The sequence below is a fragment of the Podarcis bocagei genome (assembly GCF_964188305.1).
Source record: "Podarcis bocagei genome assembly, chromosome: 3".
Taxonomy (NCBI): Eukaryota; Metazoa; Chordata; class Lepidosauria; order Squamata; family Lacertidae; genus Podarcis; species Podarcis bocagei.
In genome coordinates this window covers 67358903-67383015 of record NC_138127.1, presented here as the reverse complement: position 1 = coordinate 67383015, position 24113 = coordinate 67358903, and the positions used below count along the sequence as shown (strand labels likewise).

Sequence of the window (24113 nt, the reverse complement as noted above, 5' to 3'; positions counted from 1 at the left end):
CAAGCTTCCCCCGACCCCAGAACAGGCAGCTCTCCGCAAAGCGACTTCGTGCAGCTCTCCCACTGCTTTCGGAGAGCTTCCTGAAGCCTGGAGAGTGAGAGGGGTCGGTGCACACCGACCCCTCTCGCTCTCCAGGCTTCAGCGAAAGCCTGCATTCGCCCCATAGGATGCACACACATTTCCCCTTCATTTCTGGAGGGGAAAAGGTGCGTCCTATAGGGCGTAAAATACGGTAAACGGCGTTTCCGTGCACTCTGGCTTCCGTCACAGTGTTCTGTTGCATCAGAAGTGGTCCTGCTGGCCACATGACTCAGAAAGCTGTCTGTGGACAAACGCCAGCTCCCTCGGCCTCAAAGCGAGATGAGCGCCACAACCCCATAGTCGCCTTTGACTGGACTTAACTATCCTGGGCTCCTTTACCTTTAACCTTTCAGTGTTGAATTTCAGCAGAGAATGGCATACCTTTCTAGGCAGTTTTTTAAAAACAAAACACAGTTTTGCTTGAAAATAAGAAATGTTTGCCTCCTTTGACTTGTGGCTGTATACATTTCAGCATATCAAGCATCGTCTTCAAGGACTACAGGCTGGCTGGGTAGTTGAAGAAGACACATTTCAGAGCCATACTCCTTACGGATACCGCACCTTTTCAAACATCATCAGCACCCTCAATCCCCTTGCCAAGCGCCACTTGGTGCTTGCTTGCCATTACGATTCAAAATACTTCCCCCCACAGTCGGACGGCAAAGTGTTTGTCGGAGCCACTGACTCAGCGGTGCCCTGTGCTATGATGCTAGAATTGGCACGTTCCTTGGACACGCAGCTTCATTGTCTGAAGGTATTTTCTTCTTTTCTGCATTTGTTTCTGCATTAACCATGAACCACAGCATGGCAACTGACCTTGCATTTTGTCCTCCGTCCCTCATCCCACAGAAGGCCGTCACAAATGGCAAGTCAGATCTCTCCCTGCAGCTCATTTTCTTTGACGGCGAAGAAGCTTTTGTCCGATGGTCCCCTTCAGATTCTCTATATGGCTCTCGGCACTTGGCCCAAAAAATGGCATCGACTCCACACCCTCCAGGCGCCACACATACAACTCAGATTCAGGGCACTGTAAGTGAGAACTTTATGGAGGGAGAAGGAAGGGGGGCGAGGTGCATGCACTAGAGTAACTGATCTAGACAACAAATCTGAGAAATATTGTGTGATATATATATATATATAATGTATATATATGTGTGTGTGTGTGTGTGTGTATATATATATATATATATGCTTTCGTAGATTTTCACGGGTACAGGAATGCAGGTTTTGGTGTCTTCGGGTGTCTTCCCGTGTAAGAGTTGGGGTGTCTAGGCGACGTTTCGACGAGGTCTCACTCGTCATCTTCAGGCTGGTGCTTTCGGCTTCTTGTTACTGGAACAGAGCAGGATCTCAGTGTTTGAGTTCCTATAAATACTGTTGAGGGGGTGTGGTGTATAGCCTCCAACGTTCTGGGCAGAGAGGAAGTTCCCAGGTTAGTGTGCCTTTTCTTCTTTTGTTCATTAATTACTTGAGGGATATCTTGAGTGATTTCTTGAGTGATATTCTGAGTACCACTTAGGAGGGTCATTAGGTGTGGATTAGTTGCTAAAGCTTTCGTGTCTTGACCTCTTGAGCTTGTGAAGAGTTTTTCTGAGAAGATGGCTGTACTGCACTTAGTTGTGCTCTGGCTTGGCTTCGTGTATAGGGGCGAGCTGTGGTTTTGTGCCCTGTGCCAGCCAGATCTGTGTAGGGATTGCAGGGGGGTGCAGCATCCGGAGGTGCCACTATGGTTTGGCTACTGGATGGTGTCTGTAATTTATCTGTGGAGAGGGTCTGGGTTTGGGTCTGGTGTGGTTGATTGGAGATGGCGTTCTGTGTGCCTCTGGTTCTGGTGTCGGTTTTTGTGGGGAGGGCTATTTTCCAGATGTCTGGCAGGCGGGACGTATCGTCACGCTTGTTCATGTTGTGAGGGTGTTTCTCTATCTCGATGGCTTCCATGATTATTCTCTTGTGGTGGTGTTCCATGTTAAAGAGCAATTTGGAATCTGAAAAATTAATTTCGTGTCCTGTTTCTTTCATGTGTTGGTAAAGAGAATCACACCACCACCCTGCACAAATAAACTCCGTAGCCAAGACTCTCATCTCCAGAACCAAACGCCTGGCTGACAAAGACCACTTGACAACTGAGTTACAGAATCTCTCAAATGTGTTAATCGCCAACGGATACCAGCAAAACAGGGTTACGAAGCTAATCCAAAAAGAAACACCCCCCAAAAACCAAGACACAGAAGAAAACAATGGCATGGCCCTCCTTCCTTATATCAAGGGCACTACAGATAAAATTAGCAAAATCCTCCATAAACACAATATCAAAACAGCCTTTTGCACCAACCAAAAAATAGCCAATATCCTCAGAAACCCCAAAGATAAAATCCAGTTAGAAAACCAAGGGGTCTATGAAATACCCTGCAAAGTCTGCCCAGCCACGTACATTGGACAAACAAACAGACGAATAAATGCACGTATCGCAGAACACAAGAATGCCGTCAAAAAAGAAGAAAAAACTTCCTCTCTTTACCAACACATGAAAGAAACAGGACACGAAATTAATTTTTCAGATTCCAAATTGCTCTTTAACATGGAACACCACCACAAGAGAATAATCATGGAAGCCATCGAGATAGAGAAACACCCTCACAACATGAACAAGCGTGACGATACGTCCCGCCTGCCAGACATCTGGAAAATAGCCCTCCCCACAAAAACCGACACCAGAACCAGAGGTGTATATATATGTAGGTTTTGGTGTCTTCGGGTGTCTTCCCGTGTAAGAGTTGGGGTGTCTAGGCGACGTTTCGACGAGGTCTCACTCGTCATCTTCAGGCTGGTGCTTTCGGCTTCTTGTTACTAGAACAGACACCCGAAGACACCAAAACCTACATTCCTGTACCCGTGAAAATCTACGAAAGCATATATATATATATATATATATATATATATATATATATATATATATATATAAAATTGGTGCAACTGTCTGAAATGCTTTAAAGCAGGACCAGAAAAGCCTCTACTTGGTGAAGGATATGGGGTATATGGAAGCAGAAAAGTGCTTTGCAATCTTTTGATGGGTATAGCTAAGGGATGCAGAGCATTTTCTTTTCTTTAGTTTATTTTGCATGACATCTTCGGCATAATCCAGCCAAAAGTAAGCACTCCGAAATCTTGTTGATTTTTAAAAGGGAGGCAATTTGGCATGTAACTTACTCTCTCGCTGGAATTGTGGAACAAATCATCTCCATGTTTCAAATAGCAGTATGTAGCCATTGGACCGTGTATGAGCCACTGTCCATAGTGAATGTTCAACCATGTGAATGGCTGTGTCACAAAATGTCTCTGGGGGCTTATCCACACTTACTATTTGCCTCGCTTTTTCCAGGCATAGGCCCATATTTTAAAGCTCTTTGTCTGAGCACTACTACTTTTTTTGCCCCAGAACTTCCCTGCAAAACCAGGTCTAAGTGCAACAAATGGTAATGTGGGTTTTCCAGAGATTGCAGTTTGCTCCAATTCTGCTCTAAAGAGCGGGGTTTTTGTTGCAGGGAAAGCTCCGAAGCAAAAAAAAAAAAAGGTTTAAAGTGTGGGTTGGGTTTGGAAAAAAGCCTTGCGTCTATCAACACTCCCTGAATTGGGCCAGTCAGTACAACATATTTATAGGGTTCTGTGAGTGACATTTAAAAGGCCTATTTCTTTATTGATTTCTCATAGGATCTTTTTGTGCTACTGGATTTAATCGGTGCTCGGAACCCAACATTCCCCCTTTACTTTCTGAACACAGCCCGATGGCTGGGGAGACTTGAAGCAATCGGTAAGATCAGATTATGCAAAACATAATGACTTAAAAAAACAATGGTTGCCATAACAGGAACTCTAAGCTCTTCTAGCTTCATGTGTGTAGGAGTTAAATTCTGGCTGTAAATTACTCTCCAAATTTTACAGCTCTGCATATGGCAATTATTTTTGCATTGGGGTGGAATCTTAATGAGAAGAATAATTCCTGACTATTGTACTCACTTATCATATTGTAACCCAGCTCACATTTTCTTTATTAAAATATTCATAAGCCTCACAGGATCAAATCATTTAAAATCAATGAATTAATTCATTTTTTAAAAAAGCATCTGAAACAATAAACAACCGCCTACAGTTGATTCACAGCAGTTGATAAACAGCTGAGACAATAGCCAGGTTCTTCCTTTCTTTTTCAAGCTTCCAGACCCAACTCTGTAAGATAAAAATCTATGCTGATATTACCCAAATAGTGAGTTTGCTAGCATGGGATGCTAGTTGACCAGCATTTAGCAGTACAGTTGTACCTTGGAAGTTGAATGGAATCCGTTCCAGAAGTCCATTCAACTTCCAAAATGTTCAGAAACCAAAGGACGGCTTCTGATTGGCTACAGGAAGCTCCTGCAGCCAATCGGAAGCCACGTCAGATATTCGGCTTCCAAAAATAGTTGCAAAACACTCACTTCGAGGTTTGTGGCGTTCGGGAACCAAAATGTTCGAGAACTAAGCTGTTCAAAAACCAAGGGACGACTGTACTTCATATGAGAAGCCCAAACTGGTTGGTTTTCAACCAGAGGTGTCATAAATCAGGGATGGGGGGCATCATTGGCCTACAAGTCCCTTTAGCAACCAGCCCGTGGCCAGTGGTCAAGGATGTGGGAAGTTGAGAGTCCACCAAGATCTGGAGGGCCACAGGTAGTACATGTGGGGATGGGTTTTAATAGGTAGGAGAGGTTATATTCATTGCAATTTCTTCCTCCCACACATCTGGATTGAACAGAGTTTCAAAATCCTACCCTTGGCAGCAAAATTAATAGGACTTAGGCTGTAAAACCTTGTTTTGAGCAAATCCAACTATGAAGTAAGTTGGCTTTCCCCCTTTTCCCCCTTTTAACCCGCTTCAGAATCAGGCAACAACTGGTAAAGTAAGTTTAAAAATAAGATTTACTTAGTTTATAATTATGCATTGGATCACAACAAAGGCAGTATCAAATCTATGCAGGCAAAATATTTACAGTATAAGCAGCTTCAGGCATGTGCCTGGAGCTGGAGCAAGTAGAGACATGTCTGCATCCAACACTGGTCAAAGGAAAAGAGGAACAGGAAGTATTTTATGTTCCTTCCTCTCCAGGAAAAGGAGGGGAAATGACATCACACAGGGCGCTCTCTACCACTTGTATTTCTATGGTCTGCCTATCAACAATACAGCTCTGTGGTATTAGCGCCTTCTCATGCTAACTAGCAAGAATATGCATTTGTTTGGCTGCTTTGTTGTTTAGTTGTGTCTGACACTTTGTGACCCCATGGACCAGAGCACGCCAGGCACTCCTGCCTTCCACTGCTTCCCAGTTTGGTCAAACTCATGTTAGTAGCTTTGTTTGGCTGCTAATCCCCCACAAGACACAGGCTGCATCATTCTCAAGGCCATTGTACTGTGTGAAATTGTGTCCGGGGGGTGTATTACTCCTTTGTGCATCAAAGTTAGACTTCCCTATCCTTTGAGCCCCATATATTGTTAGATTATACCCCCATCATTTCTAGCTAGCGTCTGGGGACCTTGGGTTAGGGAAGGATGGTCAAAATGTTTAAAACATTTCAAATTTAGGGTCTTGGCTTTTTAAACAAAATATTGCCATACACTGTTTAATTTTTTTTATTTTTTATTTAAAAAAACCCTGCAGAACAAAACCTTGTTGCTTTGGGTTTGCTAAACAATTACTCTCCTGAAAGGCCCTATTTCCGGCCTGACTTACGAAGACATCCAGTAGAGGATGACCACGTCCCATTTTTAAGAAGAGGTATGACAACTTTTTATATATTATACTTTTGGCAGCAGGGTCTGAAAGATGAGAACTTGGGGCAATGGCAGAAGGGATATAAGGCAGGCCCCTATACCTACCTGCATTAACATGAAAATATAAACATGTTCAGCATTAACTAATGATGTGATATTATTGCATTTTCTGTAGGGCTTGAAAGGTGGAAATCATTTTTTTAAAGTTATTTTTTATATGGTTGCATTTCTAATTTCTTTACCCTCTTACGAGTAAGCTCTGGAATTATTTCTGATCTAATACTCACTAAAGAAATATCACTGGACTAGAATGTAACACCACAGTGCTATTGTGTTTATATAACCAAGTAAAGTACATGCCCAGAAGTCCAGTAATCTCCAGAATCATCTTCTTTGTTCTCTTCCCTCCAGGGGTTCCTATCCTACACCTGATCCCAGCTCCTTTCCCTAGAGTGTGGCACACCATGGAAGACAATGAAGAAAATCTTGACAAGCCAACCACTGACAACCTCAACAAGATTCTACAAGTATTTGTGCTGGAATATCTCAATCTGTGATGGAACACTGTTGGCTCCCACACAACTCCTGCTCTGTTTTTAAGGCTACCACTGTTTCCTCTTTAGCTGCTTCCAAAAACAGGCTTTTGGAGACTATAGGAATAAAATAGCTTAGTTTTTAATCTCTGCCCCCTAGAGGAAAATGGAAAGAATGGCAATTCTTTAAGGTTTAGTGGTACACACAACTGTGGGTAAACCAAATTCTGGCAGTGGGGAAAATAAACATTTATACCAAACTGTGTTCAAGTAGAAGGAAAAACACAACTGTTCAGCTTTCATTGAAGAAGAAATAAATGAAAAGGCTTAGTTTCATTATGCTACACAATGATATTCAGTACAGTATTTCATGATTTTAGCTACAGCAACATTCCAAAAAATTAAGTGCTATTTCCTTTAATATCAAGTGATAATAATTTAATGCATACTTGGTATGCAGTTAAATGTGAATAGAAGATAGATGATGAGAGGAATCCATCCTTGTAGCTTATTTCTTCTAATATCCTTCTGTCCAGATGAATCTCATGAAGTGGTCCACTGTATGAGGTTCAAAAATAAATGTTCATTTACTGTGCCATAACTTGTAGTCTAACTGGCTAAAATGAGTCCCTATGCCTGGATTACCATTTTGTACAAGGTGGGGAGGGGGATAAGGGTCTCTTAAATCATAATGTTACCACACAATGCCCTGATTGCGTAGCCCTACGATCATTTATCAGGTGAAGGGTCATCCCATATTACTGTGTTATCTCTACATGCAATTATTCAACAGTGGAATTCAAACTTAGAGGTGAATCATAGATGAAGCAACTGCTTGATGCCTAACTAAATTCCACTGAATATATCAAGTCACCCTGACTCTGAATTTAACACATTTTCAGGCTGCATTTTTAGATCCTTTTAAATACACACACAATGCACATCAGTGGTAGTATCTTGCAGATTTCATTGTACAGTTCAATCTCAGAACCTTGCTTTAATTGTAACGGAATAGTTTTGCCACTACAGCTAAAAAATCATCCTCTGATGTGTTTGGTCAATTCCCAGTTCCTGTCCCTCTTCCCTGTACATGAACACACAGAACATTTCCACCACTACAATTCACTGCCTCCCTCCACTTTGCTTATTCCCGACCACCTCCCTTCAGAGTTTGGGCCTGTGTGGGAACATAATGCTGCAACTGTGAGCTTTGTTGCTATGGCAGGATGTCTGCAAATACATTTGAGCTCCAATACCTCAATTACACAAGCATGGTCTGTAGAATTATATCCTTCTAAATAGTTGTAACTATGGGCTTTAGTATATGGTAGTGGTGGGAATTTATTGCGTACACGTGTATCCCTCAAAGGAGAACGAGATGAGACACTTTATCCTCACAACAAACTGGTGAGATAGGTGAAGTCAAAAGATCATGACTGGACCAAGGTCACCCAGGGAGCTTTACAGCTGAGTGTTGAGTTTAACTCTAGTCTCACATGTCACAATCCAACACCCTATAACCATTATCTTTCATTATACCCCAAACTTGGGAATGCATTTGTTAGAAAGAATGTTTAAACCTTCAACCATGTACCAGGCATGCAGGATTAACAGCATTACCTTATGGCTATTGGTAAATTTTCCACTTTGGATAGGTGATCTAACGTTTACACTACTGAGTTATTCTGAAATAAAAGTCCTAAGTCTGATTTGTATCTAATTCTTGAATACGTAATGACCTGGATGTAGTCTTTAAAAACAGAGCACCATTCTTTGTGTTTACATTTGGATAAGCGAGTGCCTTGTATATTGGCACTGTATAATAAAATAAACACTTGTTAAGTCTGTTGGAGCCTATTTTCTCCCTCACACTTAGTTCTCCAGAGTTATGTTGGTCTGAAGGGCCAAGATATACAAAATGAGTAAGATAAAGTGGTACCTCGGGATGCGAATGGGATCTGTTCCAGAGCCCCATTCACATCCTGAATGGAAGACGCGATGGCGCGTCTGCACGTGCACAGGTCGCGTTTTGCCTCTTCTGCGCATGCATGTGATGTCATTTTGAGTGTCTGCGCATGCACGAGCGGCAAAACCCAGAATTAACGTGCTCTGTTACTTCCGGGTTGCCACAGAGCGCAACCTGAAAGCGCTCAACCTGAAGCACATTCAACCCGAGGTATGACTGTAATTGATTTTACTGGACAACTTCTGTGGCTTAGCAGAATACAAACAGCCCAAAGGAATGTATGGGCTATACCAAAGGGAGTTCCACTCATACAACACAACTTCCATTTCCTCTCCTCCCCCACAGAACCCAACACCCCCAAATCTGCTCCAGAAGGATCCCTATCCCTTTGCAGCTGATCTTGAGGCTTAGAGAGGAAGTTCCACTGGGCACATGGAAATCTGCTGCACATGTAGAGCAACAACATTGGATTCAGCCCTGTTTTAAATTCTACCCACACCCAATGACACACGCCTCTTTGAGCTGGGTGGAAGAGGGCACATAAACTTCTTCCACATCAAGGAGAGTGACTTGGAAAACCTGAAATGGCTCTGGTACGGTTGTCCTGCCTCAAAGAACATCATGTGTCCTTTTAGCAATAAATGGATATATCTCACAATCAAAATAACCAGACACCCAGCAGTGGACATGCTAGAAAAGGAAAGGTATCTCTGTCCAGCAAGGCATTTGGGAAAGGGAAGGTGGAAAAGTCAAATCCTGAAATCAAATCACCACCCCCCACATCCTCCTTGCAGAAGGGTCCTCTCAATCACAAACAGGAGAGGGTAGGAATGTAAATGGCTGCCTTTAGTTGTGGAGAGAAACCTGGAGGTAGGAAGAAGGTGGGAGAGTCCACATGCCTGCTGCAGCAACCTGGTTCCATGCATGCTGTTAGTGTGACTGTTTTGGAGAGCAGGGCGGAGGAGAGAGGCAGCCACACTTTGTGGTTTTCCATGGTAGAAAAGTAAAGTTGATGCTGGTCACCAACTAATCTAAATCATGTTCCCTTGTAGGTAAGGACTTACTGAAGGAAAACTAGGTACAGTATATAATGTAGGCAGGTGGTATACAAATTTTCACTGGCAACAGAATGAAGGAAAAAGTATCACAATACTTATTAGCAAAACATTAAAATATGCACTCAAATCAGTTACTGACCATGCTAGTTGAAACTGCTAACAAAAAACGGAGTGACTGGCCTGTTGCTATACTATACATTTAAGCACCTTGCTTACCTTCATGCAGAGAGGTACCATCACTTTTTAAAAAGCAGCTGGAAAGAAGTTTTAAAATCAGTGTTTCCATAAATAAAAAAATGCTACTAGGTTAGCCAAAGCATTCATTCCACATACCATGCCACTACTCTGAACTCTTCAAAGAGGATTAACAATAGTTTAAAAGGACCACCCTAAGATTTCCCAGCACACTGTCAAACACAGATGACAGAAATAAAAACGAATCTGTGATAGTTAACACCATAGGAGAGTTGATAACTCTTGTGAACCTGGCAGCAATATAAAGTATTTATTTAGATAAGCATCTCTTAATGTCAAATAAGATTTGAAGTGGGTCTGTTGGACCTCCAAGTGGTCATTTATATATGACACACACCTTTCCAATTAAGGAAAATGTAACTTTTAAAAATGATTGTATGATTACATCATAGGCAAAGAAGTTTTGGAGAAATTTGGTAATTGGAAACACTCTTCATCACCATCAAGAAAACGATATAGAACCTCACTTCTGGCCAAATTTGTTATCTTCTGAAGTTCCTTGATATATTGTACTGTAATCATTTACAAAGCAAAAATAAAACATGAATAAGCTCACCGCTTGCATAGCTGCAACTTTTACAGTCAGAGATAGTAAATGAAACACCAAAAGCACATTTTCATGATTGGAAATATTTGATCCTGGTCCATCTAAAAAATATGAATAGTCTTGTAGAAAAAAGTGAGCAATAAAATAGATTTAAAAAATAATCAAACAATAAATATGGAAAATAGTTTATTGGGGCCTGGGCTGACCTTGAGTGCCAGTTCCATATCTGTGGGGAGCATTTATTAAACCAGTCCTGAATCCCTGGGTTGCCCCTATTCCTGGGACTCCAAATCCTTGTGTGAAGACACTGCTGTAAGGTACAGTTCCACGGTTGAAGCCTAGTCTGTAGGGCCTTGTCTGAGTATTCACGAGAATGACTGGATTCATATTTTTGCCTGGTGTGTTAAAGGAGAATTCTGGAGGTGGACTACTTGCTTTAGCTGGAGTAGATGTAGCTACGTTAGAGTTTTCTGCCATTTTTAGAGGTGGCATTGGAATGATGTGATGATCTGAAAGATTCAGCATATTGTTTGCAATAGTTCCAGAGGTCAAGGCTGGCCTAATCCAGTCATCTTTGAAAATCTGAACAGTCAACGTAGACACTAGCGTATACAACCGATTGGTCACGTGAGCAAGTACCATTTGTTCATTAGCATCTCTTCGAATTCTCACGTGTACTGATCCAGCCTAGAAAGCAAAGAAGAATAAGCTCATCGCTCCCCTGCACTTGAAGCATATAAACTGTGCAGGAGAAAAACAATCTTCGAGTGATGTTATTAAAAAGAGTGGCATGCTTTGTTTTGAAAAAATAAAATAAAATAAAGTCAGGTGGGGGGATACATACCAGAGAACCAAATCCCAATGTCCAAAAATGCTCGTTTCGTACTTCTAAGACACCATCCAATGTAGAAACCTAATTGAAGACACACAATGAATCACAATATTAGTATTAAAATGCTAATGTTTCTGACAGCTTATTCATAAAGCCCCATGGGTTATGTTAATAGAAAAGCTCACTTGGAGTCCATCCTCCTTGAAATCAATGTGTTTTCTATGTAAACATGCAAAAGATCAAGATGTAAGCCTATTTATACTTCTACCAACTGCATTCTTCAAAAGGCTACTCCACTTGGAACACAAGACAGCATCAGATACATCTCATAAGACTGATCTGAACATTCTATATTTATATATTAATTTATTAGTAAAGTATTAACAATGTTCTTTTTTTAAAAAAAATAAATGTGTATCTTTAGCTTCTATAGTATCCAAACTAAAAATGTGAACAAAGGCATCATTGCAAAAATTAATGGGAGATGCTGTTTACCAAACTCCTACAAAAAGCACAATATTTCATTGATACTGAAAACTGAAACACCAGTATTAGAAAATAAGGAAATATTGCCTCCTCTCCCTTGGCTACACAACCCATAATATATATATATTGTGCATGCTCTGGGGCAAGGGTGGCCCTGGCCACTGTATACCAATGTAATATTTTAAACTAACTTACTTCTCTTATAAGTTTATCAAGCTGTCCAATCACATGAGGTGGCGTTGTCTGAAAAAACAAAAGATATTATTACTTTTAAAAACTGCCAAAGAGGTTTTTTTCCCTAAGTTCTTAAATGACTCGACAATATAAAGACAATAAAAGTGGCTCACTATATGGAGTGGAGCTGCTATGCCAGCTTCCTGGCAGATGGCTACAGCTGCTTAACAGAAGGGAAGGGGGTGAGGGGGAAGGAAAGTTGGCATAATGTAGATGCACCAAGAACACCACTAGATTTGGCCCCACCAGTGTGTTTGCGGCACACTGACCTCCCCGCCACCTCCCACTCTGTTAAGGAATAGCAGCCCACATGCCAGGGAGTTAGCATAGCAGATCCCCGACACCCAGAAAGCAGCTTCTGCTGAGGATGCACTAAGGACTCTAAGTGGGACTCTACAAAATGACACTGTGCTTTCACCTCTTAATAGGCGCGTTCTTGCTCAAGGTTCTAGCAAACTAGCCGTGTTCTCCTCCCAGGATACTCCATTCCGTAACCCTCCCTACCCACGCCTCCAGGTTTTCTTTCCTGACTGACATGCTTCATTCTGTGGTTGTTGGGGGCCTTGCGCATGCTCAGTTCTCACCAGGCCTTTTTCTGCCAATGTAGGGCTTTGTTTACAATTCAATGAAATATTTTAAAATTTACATTTATTTACTTGTAAAATTTGGAGACTGCTTTCCAGCAGATGGTCCCATAACGCTACCCCACAGTCTTAAAAAATACAATCATGAAGACAAAATTCAAGTAAAACAAATAAAAGATTACAACAGTAGAGCACTCAAGTTCAGAACAAACTAATCAGATCCTCTAAAGACCTAGAAAAGCTCTGTTTTTAACTATATGGTGGGAAGCCACTAGTGATTATGCCAGCCACAATCCCAGGGGGATGGAATTCTAGAGTTGTGGCACAATGACCAAGAAGTGCTTGTCTTGCATCCCAGCATGGCAGAGCGCACTCAGCACTGTAACCATGAAGGAGGCCCCCTCAACTATCTCAAAGTATAGGCTGGTTGATATGGGGAGAGGTGCTCCATCAGTTATCCACGTTCCAAGTCATTCTAGGCTTTATATACCAACAACAGCATCTTAAATTGGGTCCAGTATCATATAGGCAGCTGTTGAAAATCCTGCATATCAGGTGTAATATGGAACATTTTTTAACATTTCATAAAATGAGAGGCTGCGTGTGTGTTTTTTAAATTAAATGGGTGATGCTAATCTTGGCTACACTGAAAGACGCTATCACAAAGTCACTTCTTTCATTGGCTCACCTGAAGCAATACTTTCCCACTGTAGACACTCATGGGATACATGGTACCAAACGTCATCAAGGCAATGGCTAGAGCAGAGGCAGTATCTACTGCAAAATAATTACTGAAAGAAACAAGGGAAACATTAGCGGGCACACCTGTTTTTCAGCCTTCGGTATCTATGAATGTCTTCATTAAATTCATGAGTACTTACTTAATTTCGATTAGCATGTATGTAATGCAAAGAGCTAAAGCCCCCGCAAGGTCAATCAAGATGAAAGGGTTCATGCGTGGAAGAAAGATGCTGCTCAACCCAGGAATGATCCCACACAAACTAAAAGAAAGCGAGGAATAAGATGGATCAATAGTGGATCAATCCAGTTAAACAGCAACCCACGCAATTTATAGGTACAGTGATGGCTCTTATGGCAGCCCTCTGCAGACAGGGAACTCTACCTGACCCAGGTGTGAGCCTTATTGCTGAGGGAAATGATACAAGGGACAGAAGCATACCTAAATGCTGAAATAAAATCAAGGAAAATGCTCTTCAATTTTAGTTACACATATTTCCTCCCAGCTCTGATGGTGCCCAGTTTCATAAAAGGTTTTAGCTATTGAAATGACATGATGGCCTCCCCCAACTATAACTTATTTATTTAGTGGCAGAGCGCACACTTTGCATTCAGATGGCTCTCAATTCAATCCCTGGCATCATTTGTCAGTTAAGAGGATCAGGTGGCACATGCTGGGAAACAGAATTCTGCCTGAAATCCTGGAAAGCTGCTGCTAATCAACTGTTGACAGAATGGATTAGGCAGAGAAATAGTCTGACTTGGTATAAGGCAGCTTTTTATGCGAAAGTGGACATGGGGAATCATCTTGCTTTTTCATATATGTATTTTAAGAAACTTAACATGAAGGCCATCACCAGCCACCATATGATCTGATGACGGGCAGGGTACAAAGGTTATTGGGGAATTCAAATTCTGCTTGATCCTACTCTCACTCATAAAGAGGGAGGTGTTTCAAGATGTTAACCAGAGCAGAGACAGATGCCATCAAATATCAACCTAGCAAATTCAAAACACTTTCATATTATTGTGACATTTTCTATAAACATTTTCCAGGACTTTTCCCAAGACCAGATGGAAGCATAGGATAGTTGGTTTAGCAAGGATGTCAGGTTTCTAAACCATTACGCCAACTGAGAGCAAACACAGACCAGCACAATTGAATACTTTGGGAAAATGCAGGAACTATGTACCTTGTCTTCTAAATTCTGTTTATCTCTGCTCAGTAACTCATCTTACAGGGAGGCCATTTTAGTAGGGGGAAGAGAATGCAGGTCAGAGGCAGTCCTTGGTCTTGTCAAACTGCATGACCAGCAAGGCCCATGGCCAAACCCACTATTCCTTCTATATAAATCTTGCCATTCACTGGCAACAGGCATGGGAAGATTTAGTCCAAGGGCTGCCAGCTGCTGATCTGTAACGTCTTATTTTTGCAGCAGCAAAAAAAGAAAAGAAAAAAGGCAATGCTGTTCTAGGCTGCATCAATGGAAATATAGGGTCCAGATCAAGGAAAGTAAAATTACCACTCTATTCTGCCTTGGGCAGATCACACATGGAGTACTGTGTCCAGTTCTGGGCCCCACAATTTAAGAAGGATATTGACAAGCTGGAACGTGTACAGAGGTGGGCGACCAAGATGATCAAGAGTCTGGAAACTAAGCCTTATGAGAAACAGTTGAGGGAGGTGGGTATGTTTAGCTTGGATAAGAAGAGACTGAGATGAGATATGATAGCAATCTTCAAATATTTAAAGAGCTGTTACATGGAAGATGGAGGAAGCTCTTCTCCTGTCTAGATGGTTGGATTTCAACCACTGGATTCAAGTTACAAGAAAGGAGATTCTGACTAAACATTAGGAAGCACTTTCTGACAGCAACAGCTGTTCGACAGTGGAACAGTCTCCCTTGGAAGATAGTGGACTCTCCTTCCTTGGCGGTTTTTAAGCAGAGGCTGGATGGCCAACTGTCATGGATGCTTTAGCTGAGATTCCTGCACAGTAGGGAGTTGGACTAAATGATCCTCAGGATCCCTTCCAACTGTATAATTCGAAGGTTCCATGATTCTGTTACCATGTCATCCGTTTAACTTACCTCCTACTTAGATCTGCAACATGTTCCTGAAGCCAACTTGTACTTGCGGCTAAAAAAACCCCCCACCATAGCAAATATTATTACTATAACACTTATGATAGCATGTCAGTCACTAAAACACACAGAAATGTATTTTTGAAAACTACAAGTGCAATTCTATGTCAGGCCTGCAGGAAAATAATAGGTCTGGATGTATGTTTTATTGTTCCAGGTCAACTCACTTATTGTGCCAGCATAGCTACAGTGCTCTTTTAGCATCATTACTTTAATAATAGTATTCTGATATTGTAAGAACAATATACAAGACTAGTTTGCACAGGTGTGAGTCAGGGTTCAGTGGCAGGTGTTTCTTAAAACAGTATTTTAAAATATTTCTAGGCTACCTTTATAGGAAATCCAACATGCCTTACAGAAATAAAAAATGCAAAATGATGAAATGAGCAATGCAAAAGTTAAAATCACCCTATACCCCCCCAAAAGAGAAAATCCAATAAAACATTTCCCCCAGTAACCAAAGTCCAGTGAATAAAAAGATCAGACAAAAATACTATAGCTTGACTAATATATATCTGAAACTGAACACTTAAGCTCATTGACATTTAAAACGTTTTGAAAAAAGGCATGTGCAGGTGTAAACCTTGATAATATGGCGCCATGTGCTAGGCCAAAATTTGCTGCCCTCCCCGCAGCCCTCCTGCGACCTTCCCAAAGCCAGGTAAGGGAGGTGCTGGGCTTTGGGAAAGAGGAACGAAGGTTCTGAAAGGGTCCTAGAGTCCTTACGACTCCTTCTCAAAGCTGGGTAAGTGCTAACTAGACTTTGGAAAGGAGGTGGGAGGACTCTAGGACCCTGTCAGAGCCCTCAGACTTTCTTCCCAAATCAGGTCCTTACTAGGCTTTGAGGAGGCAGAAAGGTGCCCCCTTGGCTCAGCGACCTGTGCGGAGGGCTCTGTCCTCAATCAGCCTCTGGCATGTGCATAAGCAAGCCTCATCAAATTAATATTTACACACCTTCCATAACTGTTTTTTAGATAAAGCATCATCTAGATGTAAACAACTGTTACTCAGAGGCATCCACAAGTACATTTGTCAGGAAGAATTGCCCCAGGCTCTCTGGCAAGTAGCATCACTCAGCAAAGAGTTGTCATTGGCAGTACAATTTGGAGAGAATGTTTCTTCTCCACTGCAAATGAGAAAACACCACCCATTTATCCCAGGCCCTCTAGGCATACAAGATTTGGGGGAGAGGAGGGGCTTGGTGGCAGTCAAAAATAGTGGCTAGCCAGAAAGTAATATTGTTTTTTTGTAAGTAAGTCATATCTCCAAATCCATAATCCATGGACATTCACTCATTTTAGATTTAACACATGTATTCATTACGTACCTTCAGAGACATAAGCAAAAGGTTTATTCCTAATAGAAAGCATTGTAAACAGGTTGAAGGAGAGTGCCACAAAGGTACCAACCAACAATCGACCCCTAAAAAGAAGAAATCAATTTTAATGCCATTGACTGTCATAATATTCCACCAAGTACTAGTTACCTTAGCCAGTTTTTTTTATTTACTAACCTGTTTATCATCCCATTTTTCTTCTTCATTTAGCTACATTAATCAGCCTTTTTTAAGGGACGCGGGTGGCGCTGTGGGTTAAACCACAGAGCCTAGGGCTTGCCGATCAGAAGGTTGGCGGTTCGAATCCCCGTGACGGGGTGAGCTCCCGTTGCTCGGTCCCTGCTCCTGCCAACCTAGCAGTTCAAAAGCACGTCAAAGTGCAAGTAGATAAATAGGTACCACTCCGGCGGGAAGGTACACGGCGTTTCCGTGCACTGCTCTGGTTTGCCAGAAGCAGCTTAGTCATGCTGGCCACATGACCCGGAAGCTGTATGCTGGCTCCCTCGGCCAATAAAGCGAGATGAGCGCCGCAACCCCAGAGTCGGCCACAACTGGACCTAATGGTCAAGGGTCCTTTTTTAATCAGCTTTTATTGAAATAGAAAATTTATTTCTTTAATCTTATTCCAACGTATACAGTAGAATTACAGTTCTGCTCTACAATATTTATCTATGAGTGTTACATCCTCAGCAGCAAACACATAAAAATCTTTTTTTTAAATATCTTGCCCCACAACTATGAGAGTTAATTTATAACTACAAATACAATTGAGAGACATTAAATTCAAAAGGAATTTTGCCAATGGCCTCAATATCATGTCAGCGTAAACTTTATTGTTCTGCGTTTAACAATGTAGTAATGTGGAGAATTAACACTGTATTAGCCATGCCCCTTTATCCCTGTAATATTTAATTCAATACTTTTGCATATTAAAAGCACTTACGTGTGAATCTCTGGTTGTTCCAGAAATCGTTCAGCACTACAAGACACAATAATAATAGTTTTACAGTTAACTGTTCTTTCAAAACGTTTGTAACAAAGCAATCCTACTGGTGGAACAGGAGGCAAAGTGGATCCAAATCCCTCTGGGCTCATGCCAGCAGGGTAGAAGATGAGGGACTGCCCATCTTTCGTTTCTGCCCCCCTTTGGAGGTTCTCCTTTTAAATAACACACACACAAAAATGCATATACCAGCCCCAGGGCCTGTTCACTCCCCCCCCCCAACTTCCACCTTGCCTCATTCCAGGACAAGGTTAGAGGACTAGGAGGGTTTTGGACCGAGCAGATCCAATGCCTTCCCCAATCTGTCCCAAGAGCCCTTCTCTGCCATTGGATTTTGGTGCTGCAGGGAGGCCCCCATGGTTGGACCTCCCTCTCCAAGAATGCACCCCTTTCTCTGCCTATGGAGAGGGAGATTCACAAAATCCCAAGGACCAAAGGACTACAGCCTTAGTCACACATCAGATGTATGTACACCAGTACAAAGCAGCAAGCTGAGGACTATTGTGTCAAAAATTAAAATTGACTTCTAGCATTATTTAGTTCCTCTTGTTACATATCAGTCATAAGTGCAAGCAATATTCCTACCTTTCTTTGAGTATAAAGAGCGCCCCAAGTTGTGCTAGAACCGTGGAAGCAAATACTGCTAGAACTTCAAATCTCTCAAACCTGAAATGTGAGAGGTCAAACATTTTAAAATCAATATGAGCAGACAAGTATTCCGATCAGGAAGAAAACTCTCAGCACATTCAGAGGGACTTGCCTGCAAAGCTAAATTATTTGTCCTGTACAATAAACTGTGAGGAAACTATTTTCTCATAGATTGGTTAAAATGGTGTAAGGCCTTCCGGGACCAAATAAAATGGTGCAGGGCAGACGCTGATCTGACCTATAGGTGAAAAGTTGGCAATCCCTGCATTAAAGGTCTCGCATCTGAAGCGAATATATATGTTGGTATCAGGCAAAAACAAGGCTAGAATGAAATCTTACACACAATACCATTTTTGCATGCAAGTCCCAAACTTCTTTATATAAATATGGCCAATTGTGCAAGTTTTGCACATTTTCATAGACAGACTTTGATACATTTTTTAATTTAAAAACCCCTTACATGTTTATCACATACTTTAGAACAAATATTTTCAGGAGACATGAAATATCAGCATATCACTTACCCAAATGAATAAGCTGGGCTGGGCTTCTTCATCATGACCCAATAACTTATCAAGCATGTTATTAAACTATATTAAAAGAAAACAATGGAAATTCAAATAAGCAAAATCTAGCTATTAAAAACTCAGTTTCCAATAATTCATTAACTGATTGAAATAAACTTGCTCTGGCAGTGCAACTGCATACAGAAAGACAAAGCAATAATCTCCATTATGTTCAACGGGTCTTAGTTCCTGGTACATTGTGCTTGGATTAGACCCACTGAAATGGATGGACCTGATCAGTCGTGCCCATTAATTTCCATGGGTCTACCATGGGTATGACTAACACTGGCTTTAGATAATAGTAGAAAGAAAACGTCACATACATTATATGGAAGTGTTACAAAATGAGATGAGGATTTTTTAAAAGTAAAACATACCTGAAAAGATCAAAGATAGTTAGGTAGGTATATGCAGTTAAAGCTGTGGAAAGAAGATTTATACTTTACTTACACATAAATACACAATAAAGAATGAATACACAGTAAAGAAGCTTCAAGTTCTCCTGCCTGCAAAATATTCCTTTCAAGGATTAAACGCTTTGTACCATTACCTACATACACCCATGTCTTCTAAAGATACAAGACACATTTTACAATAGTGGTGGGGAAACTGTGGCCCTCCAAATATTGCATCATGACTGCTGGTTGCCTATGCTTTATGCTCATATGCTGAATAGTCAAGCCGTGGGTTGCAAGACAGCTCAAGGGAATTATAAGTGCTACGATTCTGGGATTGCTCCACTGCAGCTGGAAGACAAACAGCAGCTGAAGCTGTAAGCAGCTGCTCCTGGAGTCTCAATGAAAAGCCCATGGGCACCATAGTGCCCTCAGAAAAATTGCTCATTTTTTTAATGTCTGATTTTAATTTGTGGAGATTGTTTGGTGGGAGGGGATACCTATTTGGGCAGGGTTCCTCTTTCTTGTTTTGCCTGTTCTTTTTCCAGAGTCTGCATGTTTAGGGATGTTCTGAGTATCACGTTTTTCATCTATGAAATGGCTGTATCGTGGTGCCCACTAGGGATGGGTGATATCTGGTTTTCAACACCATCACCAGCTAAACACTGTGATATACTGATATATCACAATGTCTGGAATAAGGATGGAGCAATGTAGAGGTATTGGCTGGCTTCACAGTTTTTCTCACATCGTGATTTCTGCCAGCGTCTGCTCTTGTGATCTGCTGCCCCCTGCAGGAAGTAGGGAAGAGCTGAGCTGCCAGAGTTAACAGGGACTGCAGGAACTGAGAGAAGCATTGTGATTTTTGCACAGCACATTCACACATCATGATTCACAATATATTGGTAGGCCATGTCAAAAATTATGAAACCAATATCACAATATGGACTTCAAATCAGTTTTGGACGATATATTAATATATCACCTAGCCCTAGTGCTCACAACAGTTTCTTAAATTTTCAGATGTGCTCCTAGACCCATAAAGTTCAGGGAAACCTGATCTACTCCACTCCTGTCCTTCAAGTCAATGCCTAGAGCATGGATAGGGAACCTCTAGCCCTCCACATGTTAGGGACAAAGCTGCCTCATACAAAGTCATAGAATCATAGAATCATAGAGTTGGAAGAGACCACAAGGGCCATCGAGTCCAACCCCCTGCCAAGCAGGAAACACCATCAGAGCACTCCTGACATATGGTTGTCAAGCCTCTGCTTAAAGACCTCCAAAGTAGGAGACTCCACCACACTCCTTGGCAGCAAATTCCACTGTCGAACAGCTCTTACTGTCAGGAAGTTCTTCCTAATGTTTAGGTGGAATCTTCTTTCTTGTAGTTTGGATCCATTGCTCCGTGTCCGCTTCTCTGGACCATTGGTCCATCTTCACTGATGGGCAGTAGCTCTCCAAGGTTTCAGACATGAGTCTCTCTGTTTGAAGCTGGAGCCTTTTGCATGCAAAGCACCTGCTGTATCACTGAGCTCCCATCAGCCTCAAAAAAGCGTGGCCCAGGCCCACAAGCATTTTAGTCTACCAGCATCTGAAAGGCCACTGGTTCCCCATCCCTGGCCTCGAGCAATATGAGGGGTCTGGTTGCCAGGAAACAAGGAAGGCACTAGGTGCAAAGGAGCACTAGACATGTCAGAATTATCTTACCCACTCACCAGAGCCACAGATTTAACTTTAAAAAAAAAATAAAAAAAATCTCTACATAACTGCATAAGCCATATAACCCAAGAAGGGCATGCTTTTGCAAAACCTAAGCAAGAAAAAAAATGACAACCAAGGCAAAAAAGTGCACAGGGTCATGATCAGCTCCACTCACAAGAAGCAGTCATTATATCCGTGATCCATGCATATTTGCAATGTGGGGAAATCTGACCAGTATTAAAGGCACAGAAGTAGCTAGCTCCACAGATTTCTAAGTACTTTAAGAACTAACAGTGCCAGTGTGATCAAGGGGCATTCATCTGGTACAGACCTGGCAATAAATTGCAAATCCAGACAAAGGCTTACAGACTGTAGGATTATTCTTAATAGGCCCTGCCTCAAGAATACTCCAGGGGAGGAACAAGAAGAATGCTCAGACCATTTAAAATACATTTTGGAAGAAGTACAAGATAGACACAGTTAGGTATCACAAGATGCTCACAGATCTACAAATTTTCTAATTATAATATAGACTGCTTAATTCTGTTATACATAGAGGATTCTGCTTCTTTATATTAATACTATTATCAGTTTGCTATGCAGAAGCATTTAAATGCAATAACATAAACATACCTATGCTGTTTGTTGAACTGCACCACATAAGGAGGAAGCCAGTACATACTATGTTTATCGCACCAAACAACAAGATCTTCCATGACTGTAAATGACAATAGTTAAAGTGACTATTTAACAAGGGAATTGCAATAAAGCTTATTTGTCATAAGAAAACCTTACAATCCTGCAACACACTCACACAATTTTGAATGAGCATTTTACGCCACCATTAGCTTTAACAGTCTTGCTGATCTCAAGAGACAGCAGCGAAGCATGCTCTAGAACAGCGGTTCCCAATTGGTGGTCCACTTGTAACCCACCCAGGGGGTCTTTGGCACCATTCACAAAAAGTACCATAGAGATATCAAAAATTTCAAAAGTAGGGTTTCCATCACTTGGATTTTGACAAACAGGGGGTCCACAGTACTGTGCTAATTGTGAACCACTGCTAGTCTAGACCACATGTGAGGAACCTTTGGCTCTCCAGCTGTTGCTAAACTACAGCTCCTATTATCCTTGGCCAGTGCCCATGCTTGTTGGGGCTGATGGGAGCTGTAGTTCAGCAACATCTGGTGTATCTAGACTGCATTCAAATAGTCATTCAAAGCCTCAAAAACAATTTATGAAGTGTGCTCCTCCCTCCTCTGGCATGCCACTTTCAGAGCAAAGATCCTAGCTTACATTAAGACAGAATTACCAAACTGGGGAACTCGGGCTAACTAGCCATGAAAATAAACCAGGAGAGGAGGAGGAGATGGGCGAGGGAGGAGTATACAGCCTGTGTGTTCATCCCTAACTTCATAAAATCACAGACTGCAAGGAGACTCTCACCAGTTCAGAAAGTAGTACAAAATCACACAACAAATTAAAATCAAACAGGAGTAAATAAAGACAGGCAACTGCAGAATAAACATTGTCTGAAACAACCTGGCAGTCTGCCCCCTTCCAAAATCATTCATTAATGTAATATATTCTAATGAAAAACAAATATTTATTGGAATCAAGTTTCTATTACAGCAAGCAAAGAGGTATATTTCCCTGAAAAGACATGTAACTAGAGTTTTAGTGTCTGTACTGTAAAAGAAAACTTTACCCTTCGGTCAGCAGCTACTGATCTAAATTCCTGTGTTAACTTGCCAAGTAGAGACCTCTGTGATTTGCGAAATAAGTGTATTGTCCCCTGCAAATAAAAAAGCAATAGCACAAATCGTTGTCAATCTCTTAATTACTGAAACTTTCCATTTCTTCAATCACATTCCCTAAAATGAGCTTCATTTCTGAACGCTGCCCTTTATTATAAGGAAAGTTGTTTCACCAATGTTACACACTGTTGCAAAGTAACACTTACTTAGGAGATAAGAATAAATACAGTTAACCCTGGCAAGCAGGGCCAAGCCTGGGTTGGAAAAGCTCCTGTGCCCTTAAGAGCCATATAACAGGCAGGAATGCAGTAAGTGAAGCTCTCATTATCACAGCATCCTGCACCAATTGTTTGTTTGGGGTTTTTTTCATTTATCACATTTCTAACCCATTTGGCCTCTAATAATTTTGAGGTGGTTTTATCTCCACTACATCTCTATAGATTTGGTTAGCTTAACAGATGGTTAGTTGCTCAGGGGCCTACCACCGAACTCTGTGGCTCAAAAGGAGTTTGAACTCAGGCATCCTTGTCAAGATTGTCCCCTCAAGTCCAGGCTAGGGTCTCTTTGTAGAAATCTGATACACATTAAACCCGTGGTTCCCAATGTGGGGTACAATTTGATTTTTAAGAGGGGGGCAATTCGAGAATGAGTTATTAACAGTTAATGGCCTTTTAGGCTTCCTCCACATGAATAGGAGTTCACTTTTTGAATAATAAGAATTATATGTCACAAGGGGGGGTGTCAGGATTTTAGTAATGCTTAGGTGGGGCATGGCCCAAAAAAGGTTGGGAACCGCTGCATTAAACTGTTGCTAATTTTTTATACCCTGCTTTTCAAACAACTTATCAAGTCAGTCCGCAAGAGGAGGAGAACCTTTTTATAGGGCAGGGGCTTAAACACACAACCAACTTGCTAATGGTTGCAGTTCGAACTGCTGCTAAGGGAACAGCTGCAGGGCCCGGTTCGAAAGCTGGCAACCTCCTATGCCTTACTCCGTAACCACTACACCGCGCTGCCTCTTGTGAAGAAGCTGCGTCACGGTGCCATGACGAGGCGCAGAGAGCCTGACCTCTGAAAAGTGACGTCAACCTCCGCAGCTACCCAATGAAAGGAAGCCAAGCCTTAAGAACTGGCAAGCCAGAACCGGGGTTCTGAGAGGTCCTCGCGCCGCACCCCCGAGCTGCGCGTGCGCGTTGGCTCTCCCCGCGCCAGCTGAGTCCGAGGCCTCAACTGTCGTCCCTCGTCCCTCCTCTCCACCCCAGCGCCCCGCTTCGAGGTGAAAACAGAAGGCAACTCACCATGTTGAGGAACAAGTGGCTCCCCAAAGGGGCCGGAAAAGGCTGGCTCCTCCTGTCACCATAGAGACGAGGCGGGAGCCGAAGGAGCCGGCGTGTAATTGGCCGAGCCCAGCATAGGAGCAGGAACTGACGAGAGGCCTTCGCC

At 41.9% G+C, this 24113-nt stretch overlaps 3 protein-coding genes across 3 annotated transcripts in view; 1 reads left to right on the top strand and 2 right to left on the bottom strand.

Moving 5' to 3' along the window:
• The window catches only part of QPCT (glutaminyl-peptide cyclotransferase), an 18234-nt gene extending 9972 nt beyond the window's left edge, over positions 1-8262 (top strand). Inside the window, exons 3-7 of the mRNA XM_081188139.1 lie at positions 554-835; positions 931-1110; positions 3790-3889; positions 5772-5888; positions 6296-8262. Coding sequence (XP_081044265.1) covers positions 554-835; positions 931-1110; positions 3790-3889; positions 5772-5888; positions 6296-6441 — 825 coding nt within the window. The 3' untranslated portion in view covers positions 6442-8262. The remainder of the gene's footprint in view (positions 1-553; positions 836-930; positions 1111-3789; positions 3890-5771; positions 5889-6295) is intronic.
• The window catches only part of LOC308583798 (uncharacterized protein), a 133794-nt gene that overhangs the window by 2669 nt on the left and 107012 nt on the right, over positions 1-24113 (bottom strand). The window lies entirely within an intron of this gene.
• On the bottom strand, positions 7032-24113 carry SLC30A6 (solute carrier family 30 member 6). The gene is made up of 14 exons (XM_081188124.1): positions 23969-24113; positions 22622-22708; positions 21547-21631; positions 19192-19234; positions 18773-18838; positions 18186-18266; positions 17541-17576; positions 16589-16683; positions 15208-15256; positions 13261-13380; positions 13068-13170; positions 11757-11804; positions 11088-11156; positions 7032-10930 (listed from the first exon to the last, which is right to left on the bottom strand). The coding sequence occupies exons 1-14, from the start codon at positions 23969-23971 to the stop codon at positions 10430-10432; spliced, it is 1386 nt and encodes a 461-aa protein (XP_081044250.1). The 5' UTR covers positions 23972-24113; the 3' UTR covers positions 7032-10429.

Coding starts and splice junctions, on each gene's coding strand:
- SLC30A6 (XM_081188124.1), bottom strand. Junction 18,267..18,772: donor AGCCCAGCTTATTCATTTGG/GTAAGTGATATG, acceptor CTCACATTTCAG/GTTTGAGAGATTTGAAGTTC. Junction 13,171..13,260: donor TACATGCTAATCGAAATTAA/GTAAGTACTCAT, acceptor TGTTTCTTTCAG/TAATTATTTTGCAGTAGATA.